We start from the raw sequence: 18,764 nt of genomic DNA on the forward strand, positions 1-18,764 counted from the left end.
CAAAACAGCACATAAGAGGAGAAATATTTCCAAGGGGTCAGCCAAACAGCAGAAATCTTGTGGAAGCTGTTACTTTTTAAAAATTAAACTGTCTATTTCACAGGAACGGGTAGCATCGAGATCCCTGTGCTTTGCCTGCTGGTAAATGGAGGACCAGGCACACTTGAGGTAAGAAGCTGTTTTCAGATTTAAATAAAAAATAAATTAACTGGTGCCAAGTAATTAATGGAAAATTTGGCTGTATGACAAACACATCTATTGGCATGTCACATGAAGTAAAAAATTCACATCTATACACCATTAAGAACTGAGTTCTGTTGCCAATAAATTTGACAGTATTTGTTTGGGAGAAATATTTACTTTTGAATAGGCACCAGCTGATCATTAAAACTTCTATTGCCAGCTCGTCCAGTGGGATGAAAGAATCCAAACCCAAAACAAACCCACAGAAACCAGCTACAGATCTAGGGAAACAGAAATACTCTAACTTGAGAACATACACCAAAAAAGAGAGGAATCTGTTAGTGCTGCTCAGCAGCAATGACACAGCTGTCTGTCCCAGAGCTCAGAAGAAGCACAAGACCAGGTTTGCTGTACCTGCCATTTAAAGTGGGAGTGTCCTGGTTCCACTGAGCAAAAATACATTGTAGGATTGAAGACTGGAGTGTTGTCTGAAAATAATCCCAAATCTTCAGCAAAGGATCAGTTTTGATTTTTTTTCCCCTGAGTGGTTCTACAACTTTAAGAACCTGTTAACAAGGGGATAGTCTTTGATTTTTATTCTACTTTACTTATCTTATTTATAATACTGTCAGTCTAGAAAACCCTTAAAGAGACATAATTTAACTATAATTTAAGGTTTACAAGTGCTGAGACTGTGACATGCAAGCTGGTAACCCCTTTCCAGAGTAATGACTCCTTTCTGGGGATGTTTTCTAGCATCAGTTCCTTGTATCTTGTAATAATTTTGTCAGCCAGACTAAAACACACACTCATATTAGAAATCTCTCTGCTTCAACAAAGATTATGTCACCTCATGAGCTTGTTTCCTTTCTTTCATGAGAAGCTGAATATTGCAGTGTTTCCTGTATCTTTGGTTTAGAAGAATCCCATGTTATGACATGTAAATCCTCTTTTCAAAGTTTCGTGGAACAGTGTGACTGGAAGACGAGAAGTGGCTGGCTGGAGTTGCTCTAAACTGATATGTGCTGGGAATGGATGACTGGCCACACTTTTTTAGAATACCAATTTCTTAAATGGATTTCTTAAAATGGATAATACGCGCCAGAGACTGCAAACAGTTTTAAAAAACCTCAATACCTAAACTAAAGAAAAAAACCCCTTGCACCACAATTGAATCAATGCAGTCTTGTATAACTCCAGAGGAAGAAACAGACAGGCAGCAAATAGACATTTTTGCAATTATGATGCCATAGCCTCTGCTTTCCTCTCTCAATAACCTGACTGACTCATTCTAATTGCACAAGTAATAGAATTAGTAGCCTTTAATTCTTGTAGCTACTATGATTCAGTGTTTTTTTCCTGTAGCTCAATGTTGTAATCCCACAGGCAAATTCCTGATTTTCAGAACATATTGCCAGGTTTAGCAGACAGAAAAAAAAAAGCCTATACAAAAAAGCCTGCTGATAATTTCTGTACAGGGTTACTCCCTTGCACTTGGCTATGCTAAAACAGAGACTTCAGGGGGAAAGAAAAAGAGTCAGGGTCAAAGAAATTTTATGCATTGTTTGTCCAAATCGGGTTGCTTAGCTACTCAGCAGATGTGTCATGAAAAGAAGCATAGTCAGAGGCCATACATGGATGACCTGCTACAGAATTCAAAAAATCCTAATAGCTTAGAGGAGTCTGGACTGATTCCATAGTGGATCTGACTTAAGTACACATTTATTCCTGGTTTGCTAGAAGTCCTTATTTTGAAAACCATTTTCTTTCTTTTCTTTTTTATGAATTTTAAAAACATCTTATTTTAAACTACAGAGAATTTGCAGGGGATTGGAAAATTCTGCTCCCTGGCTTATCTTAGCAGGGTCTGGAGGTACAGCTGACATCCTAGCAGTATTCATGAATGACCCACAGCTTATCATGCCAGAAGCTGTTGAAAAGCAATTTAAGGAGAAATTCCCTGCAGAGAGCTTCTTGTGGAAGGACATTCTCCAGTGGACAGTGACGGTGAGTTCACGTGTTGGATAAGCCATCATGTCCACAAAGCCATCTCCTAACACTTGCAGCTTTGGGAGCCCCTTCAGTACAGGTTTGGCAAGAAGCTGCTCAGAAGTTTTGGGAACTGCAGTGCTTTGACACTGGTGTCACAAATCAGGAGGGCATTTGATCACACAAACTGCTTTGGTGCCCAGTAATTCAGCCGAACACTGCGGGCTCTGTCCTTCCTCAGTTACTTCCTCAAGTAACAGCCAGCACACCCAGGAACCCGACAGTCCTTCTGTGGGACACCAAGCATCATTTATACCCACAGCTGTGCAGCTTGTGCAGCTGTGACAGAAGAGACCTAATTCATGAACTACAGCTGTTAAATGGAAACCTCTGTGCTGTGGAGAAGCGTGAATAAATTAAGTAGAATGAAGCACGTTTAGAAATGATCCTATCTATTGTCAGCTACTGGTTCCTTAAGTATCATTGTTCTTAAAACAGAAAGACAAAAGAGATTCAGAGATCTTTACTCTTTGTCTTGGGGTACACTTGCACAAGCCTTTTAGGAACACATACCCACTCTGAGATTGTCCTTGTGTGAAGAGTGAAGAGCACTGGGTGCCTCTGAGATAAACCAAGTCCTCCTGACCTGGCCCACTACTTATTCTTTGCATTCCCTGCCATAATCCTCAGCTTTAAAAGTTCCACATACTAATTCCATTAGGAAGAACTTTACCAGATCACTAACAGAAGGGGATGAAAAGCATCTGGAAGCAATATTGCCAGAGGCTCACAAAGTCTCAGTGCAGCTGCACTGTGAGAAAGAAAACTCAATAAATAGAGAAGCAGAAGGAAAGATAAGAGTATTGTATATATATATCAATATTTGAGGACTTTTACTCAGAGAAGAGTTGGAGACTATGCTTTTACATAAACAACTCAGAGGGCAAAACTTAAATGTCAAAGCAGGATGAGGTAAAATGAAACTAGTGTTATGCTGGCTATAACACTAGTCTTTGAGTCAAATAAGAATGTAAGTTAAGGAAGGATCTTTTACTTAAAGCACTGCTCTGGTTCTCAGAATATCCAAGTTCTGTTCCTCCTGTCCTGGTAGGTCACTCAGAAAAGGCAATAAAAATCCCTCCTTGCCTTAGGAGTTATTTGTATATGGGAAACAAATAATATTGGCCTTCTTGCCAAACCTCAGCCTTACAACCAGAATGTAAATTTTTGGGAAACACTGTCTGGGTGATCTCTACTGGGTATTTGGGCACTAATGTGTATCCAAAGGACAGGATGTAAAATTACTTTTGTTTTGACCCCAAATAGATTCAGAATATTATTTCACACCAGCATCTTCTAACTCTGCACAACTTTGAGCAAGACGGTTCAGAAGAACTAGACACAGTCATTTTAAAAGCCTTAGTAAAAGGTAAGATACAATAAGCAAACATTGCTTATTGTAATGTTGGTCTCACTTGACTTCTATGCCATAAATATATTTCCTCTTTTTCCAGTGCCAATTCAGTTGACTGTTGGATCAGATTTCATTTCTGATGCACTGCTCTTTTGTTTGTTTATTGACAAATTAACTGTGGCAGTTATTGTAGCTCTTGTAAGCTTCCTTTAAACTAGTGTTTGCTTTTTAATCTCATGCTATTTTATGGTACTGTTTTAGCCACTTCTTTTTCACTACTTGCTTATCCTAATAACAGAAGCTGTAAAAGAACTGAAATATACTGGAGCAGTATATTATTACAATTAAACCATAAAAAACCTCCATGAAAACAAAACGAAAACCCACAAGTAGACCCAAACTACCTTTTTGTTTCAGAAACAATCCATTTCTCCTATAAGAAATCTCCACTCTATCTTCTGAAAGAAGACATTACTTGTGCTGCCATCTATTTCAGTTTCTGTTAACTTAATGGTTTGTGTTATCTTAAATTTAGCATGGGAGCAAAAAAAAAAGAAAAAAGACATTCTGTTCCCGATGTGCTAATTGACACAAGGCCAAACCAACAGCCAGTCCTGTCCCCTGCTTTCTGCAGGCCAGTGTCCCTGTTAATATCCAGCAGCCATTAATGCTTAATGCTGTTAACAGAGTTCATCTAGAAAAAATAACATTTTTGAATATTAATGTTTCTTAATTTAGGAAAACATTGCTGTGAAGGGTTTCTGGTTAAGCAACCCACAGATCTGTGACAGCTGAAGGAGAACTTGCATTGCTAATCAAAGTGCCAATACTATATTAAACCAAACATAACTGTAAAGTATTGACTTTATTTGCATTTCCTATTTTTTTTCCAGCCTGTAAAAGTCAGAGTCAGGAGGCTCAGGAATATCTGGATGAACTGAAACTGGCAGTGGCCTGGAATAGGGTCGACATTGCTAAAAGTGAAATATTCAATGGTGACGTGGAGTGGAAGGTACCAGGCTTTTTTCCTTAGAGGACACTCAGTGTATGTTCCAATGTGCACAAGACACTGGAGCATCCCAAAAGATGGCTTCAGTTTTTACCACTACCTTCACACTCTACTGAGAGATTGGGCAGGGGTATTATACTTCCTGAGGCTGTTTGTCTTTCTGGCCCCCTGCATGATAATAGCTAAAGACAGAGGAATAACTCAGTGGTCATCATCCCTTTCTTGAGCTGTTTGAGAGCAACAATCTTTCTCCCCTTCTATATAGACCTTTAAAGCAAACAAACCAAAGTTTACAAAGCACAAGAAACAGGCAGATATTAGAAGGTGGCATGAAGAGTCTCACTGTTTTCAACTGCTGTACAAACACCCAGTGTGGTAGGTCCCTCACACTGAGTCCTACAGCACTCAATTTATGTTGATGTTGTAACACTAATGCTGGCACAGACATTTTGTCAGAGAAAAATGAAGAGAGTTCCACCTCTTTCTCATTCTACTCACTGTTGACTGGTGGAAGACACTATGTGCCTGTCCTCATGTTAAATCGAACCTCTCTCATCATCCATCCATTATTACCCCACAAAATTTCCTTGTTTAGTTTGGTTTTTTTTCTCTTTCATCAATCTAGTCCTGTGACCTGGAGGAAGTGATGATGGATGCTCTAGTCAACAACAAACCAGAATTTGTGAAGCTATTTATTGACAATGGGGCTAACATATACGAATTCCTGACCTACAGTCGTCTGCAGAGACTCTACTGCTCCATTTCTCAGAAAAGTCTGCTCTATGGACTTCTCCTGAAGAAGCATGAAGAAAGCAAACTGACCTTGGCAGGGCTCACTGGTCAGCAGCAAAGTGACCAGAAGGGGATCTGCCCCCTCTTCACTCTCAGTGACGTCTCTAGGGTTCTCAAGGATTTTCTTCATGATGCATGCAAAGGTTTCTATCAAGACCTCAGACATGGAGGCAAGAAGAAATCTGTAAGTCCCAACTCTGCATCATTGCTCCCCTCCAATTTAGGATTTGTACAATTTTAACTAGGTCTAGTCTTTGAGGTGGGGTAGGGAACATATTTAGTTAAAGACATAAGGGGAATACAAATAAGATTTACACTTACAATGAAGTAATTAGACATAAAAATAGTGGTCTGCTTTTCTTATACAGAACTTCAAGAAGTAGTACTGGAAAGGCAATTTCTTTTTCAGAGAAAGAAAAGGAGGCAATGAGGATTTTCAATTCCAGGTCTTAAAATGGTCATCTTTGTACACAAAACTGTTCTCAGATTTATACTCTGTACAAGAAGACAGAACTCAGATATTGATATTCAGTAATATCCAGTATTTGATGTTTGCCTTTAGACAATTTTAGTCTTTTTATGGAGTGTCAGAACACAGAGCAAGAAATAGGAACAATTCTGTGATGTGGCCCTGGCCACAGGTGTGCTGGCCAACACAGGACAAGGAGAATATGTGATGGGGGTACCAGTGTGGAATGTCTAATCCACAGTGGTGCAATAGATGCATCATCATTTTTGCATTTTGACAGTGTATTTAACATTAAAACTCTTAAGTACCAAAGTGCTTGCAAAAGCATTGAAAATAAGTTGGGTGCAAGGTCTCAAAACAAAGATGCATAAAGAAATTTCATTAGAGTTCAGTTTCAGACCAACTAAACAAATTAAGCCTTCTGGTATTTGCCAAGTTCTAATTACACCTAAAAACCTGTTAAAACTAGAAACTAATTTAAAACCAAAAATCCTATTTGAGACATTAAACCACCTTTGCTTTGAGAAAGCCTAGCTAAATACAAGTATGAAAAGTTAAGTTTGAATCTGCTCAGCATTTCTTCATTCACTGAGCAACTTGAGACAATACCTCTGAAGTCACTAAGCGTACTCCAGACTTACAAACTTTCCAGAAATAAAAATTTGCCCCCAGAACCTCACTTAACCTTTCTGGCATTTGGCAGCAAGTGAGCTAAAGTCCAGTGCTGTAGATAAGGCCCAGTTCAGAGATCAGCTCCTGCTGCCTACTCCCTTTTTCCTTTTAAAGCTTCTTCCCATGGCTGAATCCCATTATCATTGGCAACAGAAAAAGCACCACAGTACTGGGAAACCAGCATCACTGCTGCCAAATTGTGTGTCTTTTTTCAAGTTAGGAACTAGTGGTTACAAAAACAGATGAGGCTTTTAGGATATCTTTGTCTCCTGCAAGGCTTTCAATGCAGTTTATTTGATTCAATAGCTCACTACATACTGAAGAAACACCCCCCCCCCAAATCCCCATTAAAATAAATTTGAACAGAATCCCATGATTTAAATTATTAAAAAATATATTCTCACAAAACCCTGTTTAATTGAAAATAAATATACCCTGGCTGCTTCTAACCAACACAATAGATAAAAAGGTAGTTATTTTAAAATATACTTAAAACTCAGAACTTGACCTAAGTGGCTGCACTTCCTCCAGACTATTTTTTTATCAAGTGCTAAAGGAATAAGCAGTGTTCTACTTAAACTGCTCTCTGCATGAGGGAAAGGTTTCTCAAAGGAAGAACTAAAAAGGGGTATTGATGTTCTCTATTCTTGTCCTGTACAGGCCTTGGAGAGATTTATTTCTGATGAAATAAAATGCCTTTTGTTCCCTTTTCTCTGGAGCCTTGTCCTCTGTGGCAGCAGAGCAGAATCAGATATAATTGAAGGCAAGCTCAGATTAGTTAATCACAGGTTTGTCTTGTCTGATATTACACACCAGTGGTGAAACCCCAGCCTCAATAAAGCCAATGAAAACTTTAGCACTGGCTTCAATGGAGTCACCATTTCATCCAGAATGTTCTCACACATATAGGGTTATATCAGGGACACAGGGATCCTTTAACTCAGCACAGAATGAGCTAGTTACCTTTTGGTCCTACTGAAAAGTCAAAGAAATGTGAAGTAGCCAGCAAGGCTGAGAGCATCTTAGATCGTGTCATTTGCATGGAGTGAGACTCCCCACCAGGTTTTAAATTCTTCAAACCATATTTCAGGACAAGACGAACACAAAGCGATTACCTGGGCCCTTGGACATGAACCAGAAAAGCGAAAATCCTTGGAGGGATTTGTTTGTATGGGCAGTACTTCAAAACCGGCACAAGATGGCAAACTATTTCTGGGCTATGGTAAGCTCTAAGCTGTAGCTGCTTCAGGTGAAGTAATGGCATATTTCAAGTTTACGAGATGTTTTTTTGCTCAGCCTTGCAGCTCGGATGACAGATAGGTTCGTTTCCAAAACACGAGAGGTGGCATTTATGGGGCCTTTCATCTCTGCGCGGCTCCTGCCCGCGGGCCCAGGGGGAGCAGGAGCAGGTGTAAATCAGCCCGGGCTGAAGCTCCGCTCCCCCCGGCTCCCGATGAGTCCCAGCTCCTGGGAGCAGGGGCTGTGCCTCCGACAGTCGGCGATTGTTTGGGTCCGAGCGTGACCCGAGGGGAGTCGGAGCAGTGAAGCATCTCCAGCTTACGTGCCGGACGCGTAGGGAGCAGCATTACGCTCTCCAAGGCTGAGCTTCGAGCCTGCATAATCGGCTCCTGTTTCACAGCCCAGCCCTGCCCCCCTCCAGAGAGAGAGTGAGAGCTCTCAGCTCCATCGCTGACCGTGCGGAGCCGCGCGTCTGGCCCGGGGCTGCCGGGCTGTGTGCGTGCGGACACACGGACACCTCGCGGAGCCCCGGCAGCGCGCACGGCCCTGCTCCGGGCCTCTGCCAGCTGGGCTCCCTCCTTTCTCCTGCTTCTCTGTCCCAATGGACAGACGCGCAATGTGGATGCAATGATGCATTCACGATCTCTGTCCCAGCACAGCCATGCTGGAGCTATCTCGGCACAGGGAGAATGTGTTGCTCTATTTCCAAAGCATATTGTTCTCCTTTCTGTCCTTGATTGCTATCCCAAGTCAGGTCCCTCTAAGAGCCTGGACCCAGAAGTCTCCAGCCTTACAAGGCACAAGAACTATCAATAAAGAATCATGGAATAGTTTGGGTTGGAAGTGACCTTAAAGACCATCCAGCTCCAAACCCTAGCAACGGGCAGGGACACCTCCCACTAGACAGGTTTGCAGGGACACCTCCCACTAGACAGGTCTGCCCCATCCAGCCTGGCCTCGAACGCTGCCAGGGATAGGGCATCCACTACATGTGGTTTTAATTCTCCAATATCATCAAAACTGTCATTTTGATCATCATTTTCGGCTTTCAAATCTGTGTTGGAGGGAAGATTTCTCTTGAAAGGCACCAACTTTTTGCTGTTGGATGCGTTGCATAGTGGAGTCTTCCCCGTGCAGAAATGCCCTCCAGTGGAGGGTGGCAGCAGCGCCCCTTTCAATGCTACAGGGTCAGGAGGGTGTAGCGTCAGCTCTGGCAGCCTGCAAGATCCTGAAAGAGATGTCCCGCCTGGAGATGGAGACCAAAGCAGCCTGTATAATGAAAGAGGCCAAGTATGAACAGCTCGCTGTGGGTAAGTAATGGCACTTTTTGAATGGCATTGAAAATTTATGAAGGAACTGCCATGGGAAGGCAAGCAAGTGAAAAAAAAAAATACAGTTTCAGTCGTAAAAGGTCAACTGTCATGAATAATTTAACAGCCTTGCAGCACAGGCAGTCCCAAACATTCAGATACAGAGGAAAGATTAAAAACCCACTCATTTTGCGAAAAATCTCTGTTCCAAGACAGGCCCCCTGGGATGCACAGATCCTGCTGCTTGTTGGTATTTTACTTGTCTGATCCTAGTACAAGGTGTGTTACAGTGATGTGAAAGATAGAATAGCCAAAACACTTCCAGGCTCACAGCAGCCTGCTCTTCCTGCAATATCCAGCTTGCTCTGTAAGGGCCACTAGAGCAACAAGTTTTAAGTTTTGTCATTGCAGCTAAAAATAATTTGAGATTACCTCACCCAGAAGAGGGCCAAGTGCACTGCAAACTGCAGTGAGGCTCAGGCTGGTTTTGCAGCAGACGATGCCCCTCCCTACAGCAGTCAGATCCAGGCATCCGCAGTGCTGGAATGCTGAGCCCTCGCCCCTCTGCTTGCTGTAGAAACAGATGTCTGCACTCAAGCTTCTCTGCTGATCTGACTTCAGTCCAATCCACACCTTCACTGCCGTGAGGAGAGGGCTTTATAAGGTGCCCCACATGGAAACAAACACAGGGGCTCCTCTTCCTTTGAGGTAGTTCATCAAGCAGCTGAAGGCTCATGCGGGCATTGCTGCATTATTTACACAGAGATCACATTTTCCCTTCTTCTCACAGGGCCATTATTATTTACAAAAATTAAAAATTAGGTTCTCATATGATCACATGGCTCAAGTAATTTAGTCCTGGAATTATGAGACCTAATCCAATACACAGAGCTTCTGCTTCTTACCTTTGATAAGTATTAGAACAGATTCTCAGTTTTAATTTCTGGTCTGGATTATGCAAAGCCAACTTTCTTGAAGAATGATAAATACCACATCAACTAGAAAAGATGTCTATATATAATTTTAAGTGCTCTTGACTTTTTGCCCAGCCTCACAGTGTAACAAGGTGTAGGCTGGCTTGGGAAAGGTACTGAGATAATCAAGTGAATCAGTAGAATGGAACAGACATGAGAAGTCAGATTTTGTCTAATGAGAACATCTTGATTTTTTTTTTTTTTTTTGACTCATTAAATTTATCCTGGTTTCTAAGCTCCAGGACCAGTTTCTCTGGAAACAATTACGCCATAACACTCCACCAAGTCTAATATTATTTTATGTCAAGTAGCTCTCTCAAAATGAAGGATTTGTTGTCTAAAAGACAAAGCTGGGCTGCTTGTCTTCTTTAGTCTGTGCAGGACAGTGAGGACAGCATGAAAATTCATCCTTCAAAGTGTAAGAGGATCACCCAAGAGATACATTTTTTATCTGTGTTTCCTTCACATGGCAGAACTGTTTAGTGAATGCTACCACAACAGTGAGGAGAGAGCATTTGCTCTGTTGGTGAGGAAAAATCAGTACTGGAGCAAAACCACGTGCCTTCAGCTGGCCACAGAAGCAGATGCAAAGTCTTTCTTTGCACATGACGGCGTCCAGGTAAGTTTTACGTGCCCCCAGGGTCTTGAGTTGGACACAGGAGAGAGCAATGCAGGCACTGAACAACCCCAATGAATGTGTTCCCCTGAGAACCATTTTTCAGTGAAGGGACTCTTCTCTCCCCTAGCAACAGACAAAAAGGACATTATACCTTGTCCTTGCCAAAGCAGCACAATTCCCCTTTCCCCACCCTCTCATCCAGCTGGCACACAGAGAAGGGTGCTCAGGAGAAGGTTTAGCCCTTAATCCATCGTGTGCTTTCTATTCCTTTCTTGCTCACAGAGAAGCATCAGAAAAGCACTATAAATCTGCCTGGGGCATAATGAAGCTGCTCCAAGATGTGAGGTAACTCTATGTTCAGATTCAACAGACAGCTCGCTGATAAAAGTTAAATTAAATTACTATTCAGCTCTGCTCTCACAACCTGACTTCTCTCTGCATACACAAAGCTAAATTAAGAGTGATGCTGCTTTTATCTCCCAGTGCCTGACTTGGGCTTCCTTAGTACTACAGATGTTGTTTAATTCCATTTGGCTTGCTGTTCTTTCCACTGGTCCCCAAATAACTCTTTGCATACTCCACATCTGCAGAAGGACACCCAGAGAACCTGTTTGCTCTGAAGCTGTGAGGTTTTCAGAGCATTCACTGTCTTAGGAGTCACTGAACACAGGTGTGCTTCATCTTTTTGTGTTATTAAAGCCATCTCTTCTCCTCTTGACTTTCAGGCCTTCCTGACAAAAATATGGTGGGGAGACATGTCTACAAGTACACAGATCCTCAAGTTAATCTGTGCATTCTGGTGTCCTTTCCTAATCTACACCAATTTAATATCATTCAGGTATAAACATAACTATTCGGGTGCAAGAGATAAATAAGTAAGTGATGAAAAATAAGCCATAAAAAATAATCAGACTCAAAATTTCTCCCTGAAGTGATTAAAACATTAACATCACCTAAGATCACCTAACCAAATCAGTTTTATTTGGAGCTGACTGAGTTGTGTGTCCTGTGCTAGTGTCTGTTGCCATACCTAAAAGATCAATGCCAGGGTTTCACAGAGATCATTCTATTTTGCACAGTCCACAGGAAAGCCTGCTGGAATTCTGTCAGCTCCAGATCCTACACTGCAATGTGTAGAATATCCGCAGCTGTAGCACTATTTGTTTCTAGATTTGGGGATGCCTGGCCCAAACCTCAGTATCTTATCCAAGGAAAACAGCCATCACAAAGCAGTGTTATCAGCCAAAGCCTTGATAACCATAAGTCGAGCTTAAAAACATGGGACTGACATTAAATTATCAGTCAATCAAAATCAATCAAGATTTTTAAATTCAGTGCCTTACAATTTTAAGTTTTCTTGAGAAAGAGTCCATGCACTATAAACACCAAGAAAACAAACCATAAAACCCTGCACTGCAAAAATCAATCAACTAAATAAAATTAAAAAACAGAAAAGAAAAAAAGAGCAGTCAAGATGCTCAGGTGGTCATAAAAATTGTGGATCTGAAACTTTAGGAAAATCTCAAATATTCAGAGAATCATATACAAATCATAAGAATTAGCAATATGAAATTACATGTTATTATGAAATACATGTTTCTTAATTCTTAAACTACATAAAAAGCAAGAGGAAAACTTGTTTGGCAATGCTGACTTAAGATTTGCCTTCTGCCAGTATCACTAAAGATGACCTTCTGGCTGCCAGATTCACAAATTGATTTATAATGTGATATTTGGCAAAGTTTTCATGGAAAGGTTTGAATTATTATAAATGATCAAAACAATCCTTTCCAAATTTCCATTTTTTTGCCTCCTTTCCCTGGAAATGCAAGAACTATCACGTGTCCCCTACTGCTTCTGGCATTTCCCTTCTTAATTGCTACTAAGAGTAACAAGGAATTGAGCATTGAGCAATTATCTTCTAAGATTGAGGGGTTTACTTCTGCTCAAATCCTGTTTTGAGGAAACAGCATCCTGCTCCATTTTTGTGAAGCAGGCCAATTATCACTTCTCTGAATCTTGAGGGTGACTTCAGCCTTCTCCTTAAAAATAAACAGAGATTGTAAAGATAAAGTTTATGCCCTATTTAACAGCTCCCCAGCAGAGCAGATCCAAGATACATGCTCACAGTTCTGTATCAATGCCAACTCAGTAGTGAAAAATGGCTAAGCACCATCTTTTAACTAATGAGTTTATTTCCTTACAGTGAGAAAAAACAATCAAAGAATGAGCCAGAGCCATTCAGAGAGCTGGACAGTTTGGATTCAGAGAGGACTCTGTTTTTCTCCAAAGAAGAAGATAGGTAAGTTTAAAACCTTCAGCTAATGTAGCTTTTATGACAACAAAGAACAATGTAGCTTTTATGACAACAAATACACTTCTTGTGTATTAGTGACCATCATCCTTAGATCATCAGTTAATGATCTAAGGAGCAGCTGAAGGCCCAAGAAAGTCATTACTCCTCAGGAAGTGCCCTTTTGATTATTGCTGTGCCCTTTGATTTCTGCTGTTGTTGCTCTCTAAAAGGAATATAGGAAAGTAAACAGCATTGCTTTAAGGAAGCACCAGTTTAGTTTTTCTGAGCAGGTAGTTTCTACAAGAAATTAAGAACAAAGAACAAGGAATTTACTTGAGAATCAAATAGCATTCCCTGATATTCCCATCAGCTCATGATGATTGATACACAATGGGTTTTAGGAAGTTATCAGATTACTGAGCTGAGCAGAAAGGTTCTCAGCAAAACCTTGCATCACTGCATACTTTCTTACCAAGGTGTGCAGGGAATTTTACATCGACTCAGCTTCTCACACTCTCAATTTATATTTTAACAGATGAGCCCCAAGGAACCTTATGAGTTACAGGGAGCATCACACAAATGGGCAACTGAGCACAAAGGTTTTTTCAGTTGCTTGTGGACAGTCAGATCTTTGATTCAGAACAGAATCCCCCCCATACCTCTGCCACACACTTATCACCAAAACCTGGGAGACCACAAGGACTTAAGTCAGGATAAGCAGGCTTTTGATTGGCACAAAGTCCTCCTAATGGCTAAATAGTGCTAAATTGCCACTTAGCTTTTCCATTTAAAGAGGACTCCAGAAATATGCCAACAGTGGTAGAGAGGAAGCATCAGCTGCAGTATGAAGTCCAGGACCAAGTTGGAGTTATTAGGTTCTATTTTTACCTCTGGCATTTAACTGCTGGTATATTGGAGAAAATCATTAGTTCTTCTCTCTCCCTCCCTAACCTATAAAATAGGTGTAAAAGCATCTGCCTCTTGGGAACTATTTGTAAGCAATATCATAAAGCACTTCCATATCCTGAGTGCAGCATGGTTTGGTCATTATATTCCATGTTCCAATTGCTATTATCCTAGCAATTTATTTTAACAAAGAGGCTCTCTCTGTCCCAGATCTATTTCAGCATCTTACAGTAAAGCTGCAATTATCTGTTTATGATATTAGTGTGTTACCATGGGAATGCATCTCATGATGTCATAAATTGAGAGGTTGTACAGAATCAGGCATATAGAAAAGATTGGCCACAAAGAGAACTTTTTCCTTGTAACAAATGTATTTAATAATTAGCAAGATCATCAGAGGAAATTAAAAACCAGTGAAGAGTCATTGTTTATTTTCTGTGAGGTGAAATTGAAAACATACCCCTGTGTGCACATCCTTTGTTGGAGATCAAATTTCTCAGAGTAAGAATCACAAAATTAACAGTCCAATAACATCTCTCGCTTACACAGGAGAGCATTTTATGTGGAAACAAATCTTCACACAAAGATCAAATTGCTATCAAACTTTCATTTTCTGCACAGGATATTTTCCATTACCAATAAATACCACTTCAGGTTCCAAAACACAGCAAAACAGCTGTAAATGAACAGGTCAAATTTCCCTTCAGTTACCAAAATACTTGCATCATTCCACACCACTCAAAGACTACCTTAATACATATTTTATGAGGTCAATTCTTTTTGCTAAAAGACTTCTATATTGCTATTTTGCAAATCACTCTAATTTAATCACAAAGGGCAAGATGCCAGTTATGCAAAGCAACAAGGTATTCTTCAGTGGGTCTATCAGATTCCAGCAAGGATAGTCAAGAAACACAGGCTTAACACGATCCAGCACTTAGAGACTGGGTCAGAAGTTCAAAGTCACAGCAACAACAAGAACTTCCACAGACAAACACTGCAAGAAATTTTCTGACTCACAACAATTCATTGGCATTTTTCTTTTCTTTCCTGTTATTTATGTTTATAAAGACCAATTAGCCTTCCTCCTCTCCTTGTGCATTTGCAGTCCATGCAGAACACAATGAAGTTAACAAATAAAATTAATACAACTAAACTGGAAAAATAAAAATGCTCACTAATTCTGATGTGACTTTGTTTTTCAAAACCTTCTTTTTGATTTGAAATATTTCTGCTATGGTAATATGATTGCCCTGATTTTGACAGCCTTCCCCTCGGCCACCCCCAGCATCTGCCTGTTACTATCGTACAAGAAGCTTTATATAGAATAATATTGAGCCTATTCCCATGAACTAATTTTAGGAGATTGTCACCAAACATGTATTTTTTTTTTGGTTTGCAGAGGAAATGACACATTGGAAAAACAGAACCCTTCTGCAAACACAGCATGGGCAACATTCATGTTTACCCGGTGGAGAAAATTCTGGAGTGCTCCAGTAACTGTGTTTATGGGGAATGTTATAATGTACTTTGCTTTTCTCTTTCTATTTACTTATGTCCTTTTACTGGACTTTAAACCACCTCCACCTGAGGGTCCATCTGTTAAGGAAATTGTACTCTACTTCTGGGTGTTTACCCTTGTCTTGGAAGAGATCCGACAGGTGAGTAACCTGCATCCCCTTAGTGCCAACACAGCAAAAGCTGCAGCAATATTTGCAATAGACTTACAATCTGTACAACTGTACAGGCTTGGACATTTCAAGTGTCAGGTGCACAGAACAACACAGAACTTACCTCATCCTAAACATCTCCCCTCTCTCTCCCAGAGCAAACTCTTCCTCCCCCATATAAACCTACACATCTCTACCTCTGTTTTTCCATCCTGCTGCAGCCTTAGCCAAGTCAAGTGGGCTGCCAGCATTCAGATATTTTCTGCTTTGTAAAGTCCCTCTCTGATTTCACTCCACAGAACAAGGTCCTCCCACCACAAACCAAATATAAGTTGGAAGTTGTATTCTACACCTGGAAACACAGCAGACAGCTCTACATCCTTTTAGGAGATTCTTCCCCGCTGGGGACTGTTTAAAATCACAAGTAAATGAATTCAGATTATTTGTGGCTTTTCCTAAAATAATTTTCAACTCAAAATATTTAAAAATATTTTAATATTGCTTTTCTTAAAAAACACCCAACCAAACAAAACCACCAACCCCAAAAGCTCTTCTCCATTAGTCTCCTATTACTGGTTTTGGAAAGTGCTCAGTTTAAAAACTGAAACAATAACAGTGGTGCAAGTGTGTTGCAGCTGTGGCTTCCACAAAGCTCTTTAGACACAAAAAAACCCAGTTACAATCATTTACTCTGGAAGAACCAGTAGGCGTTTGTTATTTAAGCAAAAGAGATAGAAAAGTTTGTCACAATTTCCTTGAAATTATGCAGCAAGGCCATTAACAGAGAAGGACATGGAAAATATCTGGATCAAAGAACATTTCATTATAAACCTGTAAAACATGAAGACTGCCAGGCTAAAACCCAATTAAGAATGCCAACTCCTTGCCTAGATAATCAAATATGCTTTCACTGACAATTCCAGCACAGAAATGCCAAATCTGTTCATAGCAATGCCTAGAAACTGAACGCTGACTGGAAGCTGTATTATTGTTTAACTGCTTTTTCCCCCCCTTGTTACAGTCAGAATTTGTTTTTGCTCTTTGCAATGAAAGAGAAAGAGGCAACAGGTATTATGTTAAAACTCAGAAGGAAATAGTGAAAGTGGAAAGCTATCAATACCAAAGGTTATTTCTCTTTTTCAGAGTTTCTATACAGATGAAGACACAAATTTAATGAAAAAATTTAAACGGTATGTGGAGGATAACTGGAATAAATGTGATATGGTGACCATCTTTCTCTTCATAATTGGAGTAATCTGCAGGTATATATTTGCATCAGTAGCAAGGGCTCTGCACATCAACTGACAGCTGAGTCTCATGTGCGTGAGAGGACAGGCTCTAACATTCATTTTTACAGGCTTTGAGATGTGCTTCTGCAGTAGGAGCCTCTAAAATTGATATATTCAAACATATGTACTGAAAAGCTCTGCTTTGTTTGTTTTCTGAAATCCCTTTTACTCAAAGTATCTTATTTTTTATTATTTGTTAATAAATCTCATTGAAGCCAAGAGAGAGAAAAGAGTGTTCCTCCATCTTTTGGTTATTTCTCATCACTGCACAGACATCAGCAGTACTTGCTGTGAGCTGACATTTCATTCCATGTCTTCTGCAGGATGCTGAACTCAACTTTTCAAGCTGGCCGTACAATACTCGCCATTGATTTTATGGTGTTTACACTTAGACTAATCCATATTTTTGCAATTCACAAACAACTTGGACCAAAGATCATAATTGTGGAAAGGATGGTAAGTGTGCTGTTTGTCTCAAATAAATACTTGTGCCTTCTAAGAAACAGAGAGTATGAAATCTTACATTTAGAAAGGAAATAACTTTATGGTCTGTCTTTATATTTACATTTTTAAGGCCTGTCATTTTGCATATTCCTGTATTCCATTACAGATGGAATGTTTGAAGTAGATCCTTTCACAGACCTCCATAATGCAGTAAGCTGGTCCCAATTTATGAATCCTTGTATCTTACCTAATAATTTATCCTCAGATCTGACTAACAAAGAGCAATCTTTGCCTTACTGCCATTCCCCCTGCTTCCTAAGCTGTGTGCATCCAGGGCAAAGACCTCAGGCAGATGACAGGCCATGTACAGAAGGGCAGGGCTTCCAATAAATGACTTGGGGAAACAAATCATGGTTTTTTCAGCAAGTGTGGGCAAAAAGAAAAAGGATAGTTACAAGTTTCCTACAGGAGTTATTCTTACTTGTACTTTTCAGCTCCCTATTACATTGAAAACATATTAGTACTTTGTCAGCAGATGCTGGAAGATGTTGATGAAGTATTTTTATTTATTACTGCTCTCGTGCAAGAAACAAGACATTGGGATTACAGCTACTGCACTTGAGTGTGCATTAGTATGTTGAAATAGCTTTTTATTTAGGCATGTTAATCCTCCAGGTCAATTAGCTCATGCTAACTGATTGATAGAGTTCATCTGATTGTAAGTACCGTTGCAGAATCTACAAATATTTGATTTGTGACTCACAGCAGAACTCAGTAAAAGCTCTACAGTCTAAACAAATCCATACATTGAATAAACATAACTACCAAGCTATTTGGATTTGTCTACAAATGCAATAACTGAAACTCTGAGATGACATTTGGTTGGACTAGCAAAAGGGTAAATGGCAAATAAATATTTGTTCTTGTTCATTATCTAACTTATGGCATTAGCAGACTTCTATTGTGAGAGAACAAGTCAGAGCTACAGCTCCTAACCCTTCCTTTGCTGCCTGCCAAGCTAAACCAGGGCCTTGAACAACTCGCACCTGTGCCCACTCTGCTGGCACCTGAAGTCCTGAAGGATAACACTGGAGTTGGGAAGACGCAAACAAGAACATAAACAGCAGCCTAGAAAAAGTCCTGCCAGGGACCTTTCATCTTTGCCCCACCCAAGCCAACACAAGGCCTCAGCTTTGGTATTTCAGTGTTGAACCTTACATCAAAGGAAGAAACAGTGAAGGTTACTTCAGTAAATGAAACCTGCCTGAAGGGTTCAAGGGGGTTCAAGCAAAATCATCTCCCTTATTTCAGAGAGAAGCAATCCCAGATGGTCTCTTACTGTCTTTCCCCTTTATACCCTTGCTACAGATTTGCTGAAACAGGTCTGGTAATTGCTAAAATTCCAGAACAATATTCATTTCCAGAGAGACTGCAGATTGGAAAAAAATAGTTCCAGACTTGTCACCACTCTCCCATCACCATGATACCA

The 18,764-nt window shown here is 40.3% G+C and overlaps 2 protein-coding genes across 2 annotated transcripts in view; one reads left to right on the forward strand and one right to left on the reverse strand.

The window, feature by feature from the left end:
• Positions 1–18,764, reverse strand: part of CD81 (CD81 molecule) — a 548,624-nt gene that overhangs the window by 474,085 nt on the left and 55,775 nt on the right. The window lies entirely within an intron of this gene.
• The window catches only part of TRPM5 (transient receptor potential cation channel subfamily M member 5), a 37,304-nt gene that overhangs the window by 8,123 nt on the left and 10,417 nt on the right, over positions 1–18,764 (forward strand). The window contains exons 5-17 of the mRNA XM_009102201.4: positions 104–168; positions 1,999–2,190; positions 3,499–3,601; positions 4,480–4,598; positions 5,221–5,571; positions 7,619–7,750; positions 8,954–9,077; positions 10,525–10,670; positions 11,396–11,508; positions 12,877–12,972; positions 15,275–15,533; positions 16,686–16,804; positions 17,155–17,287. Coding sequence (XP_009100449.1) covers positions 104–168; positions 1,999–2,190; positions 3,499–3,601; positions 4,480–4,598; positions 5,221–5,571; positions 7,619–7,750; positions 8,954–9,077; positions 10,525–10,670; positions 11,396–11,508; positions 12,877–12,972; positions 15,275–15,533; positions 16,686–16,804; positions 17,155–17,287 — 1,952 coding nt within the window. The remainder of the gene's footprint in view (positions 1–103; positions 169–1,998; positions 2,191–3,498; positions 3,602–4,479; positions 4,599–5,220; positions 5,572–7,618; positions 7,751–8,953; positions 9,078–10,524; positions 10,671–11,395; positions 11,509–12,876; positions 12,973–15,274; positions 15,534–16,685; positions 16,805–17,154; positions 17,288–18,764) is intronic.

This window comes from Serinus canaria, chromosome 5 (assembly GCF_022539315.1).
Source record: "Serinus canaria isolate serCan28SL12 chromosome 5, serCan2020, whole genome shotgun sequence".
Classification (NCBI taxonomy): domain Eukaryota; kingdom Metazoa; phylum Chordata; class Aves; order Passeriformes; family Fringillidae; genus Serinus; species Serinus canaria.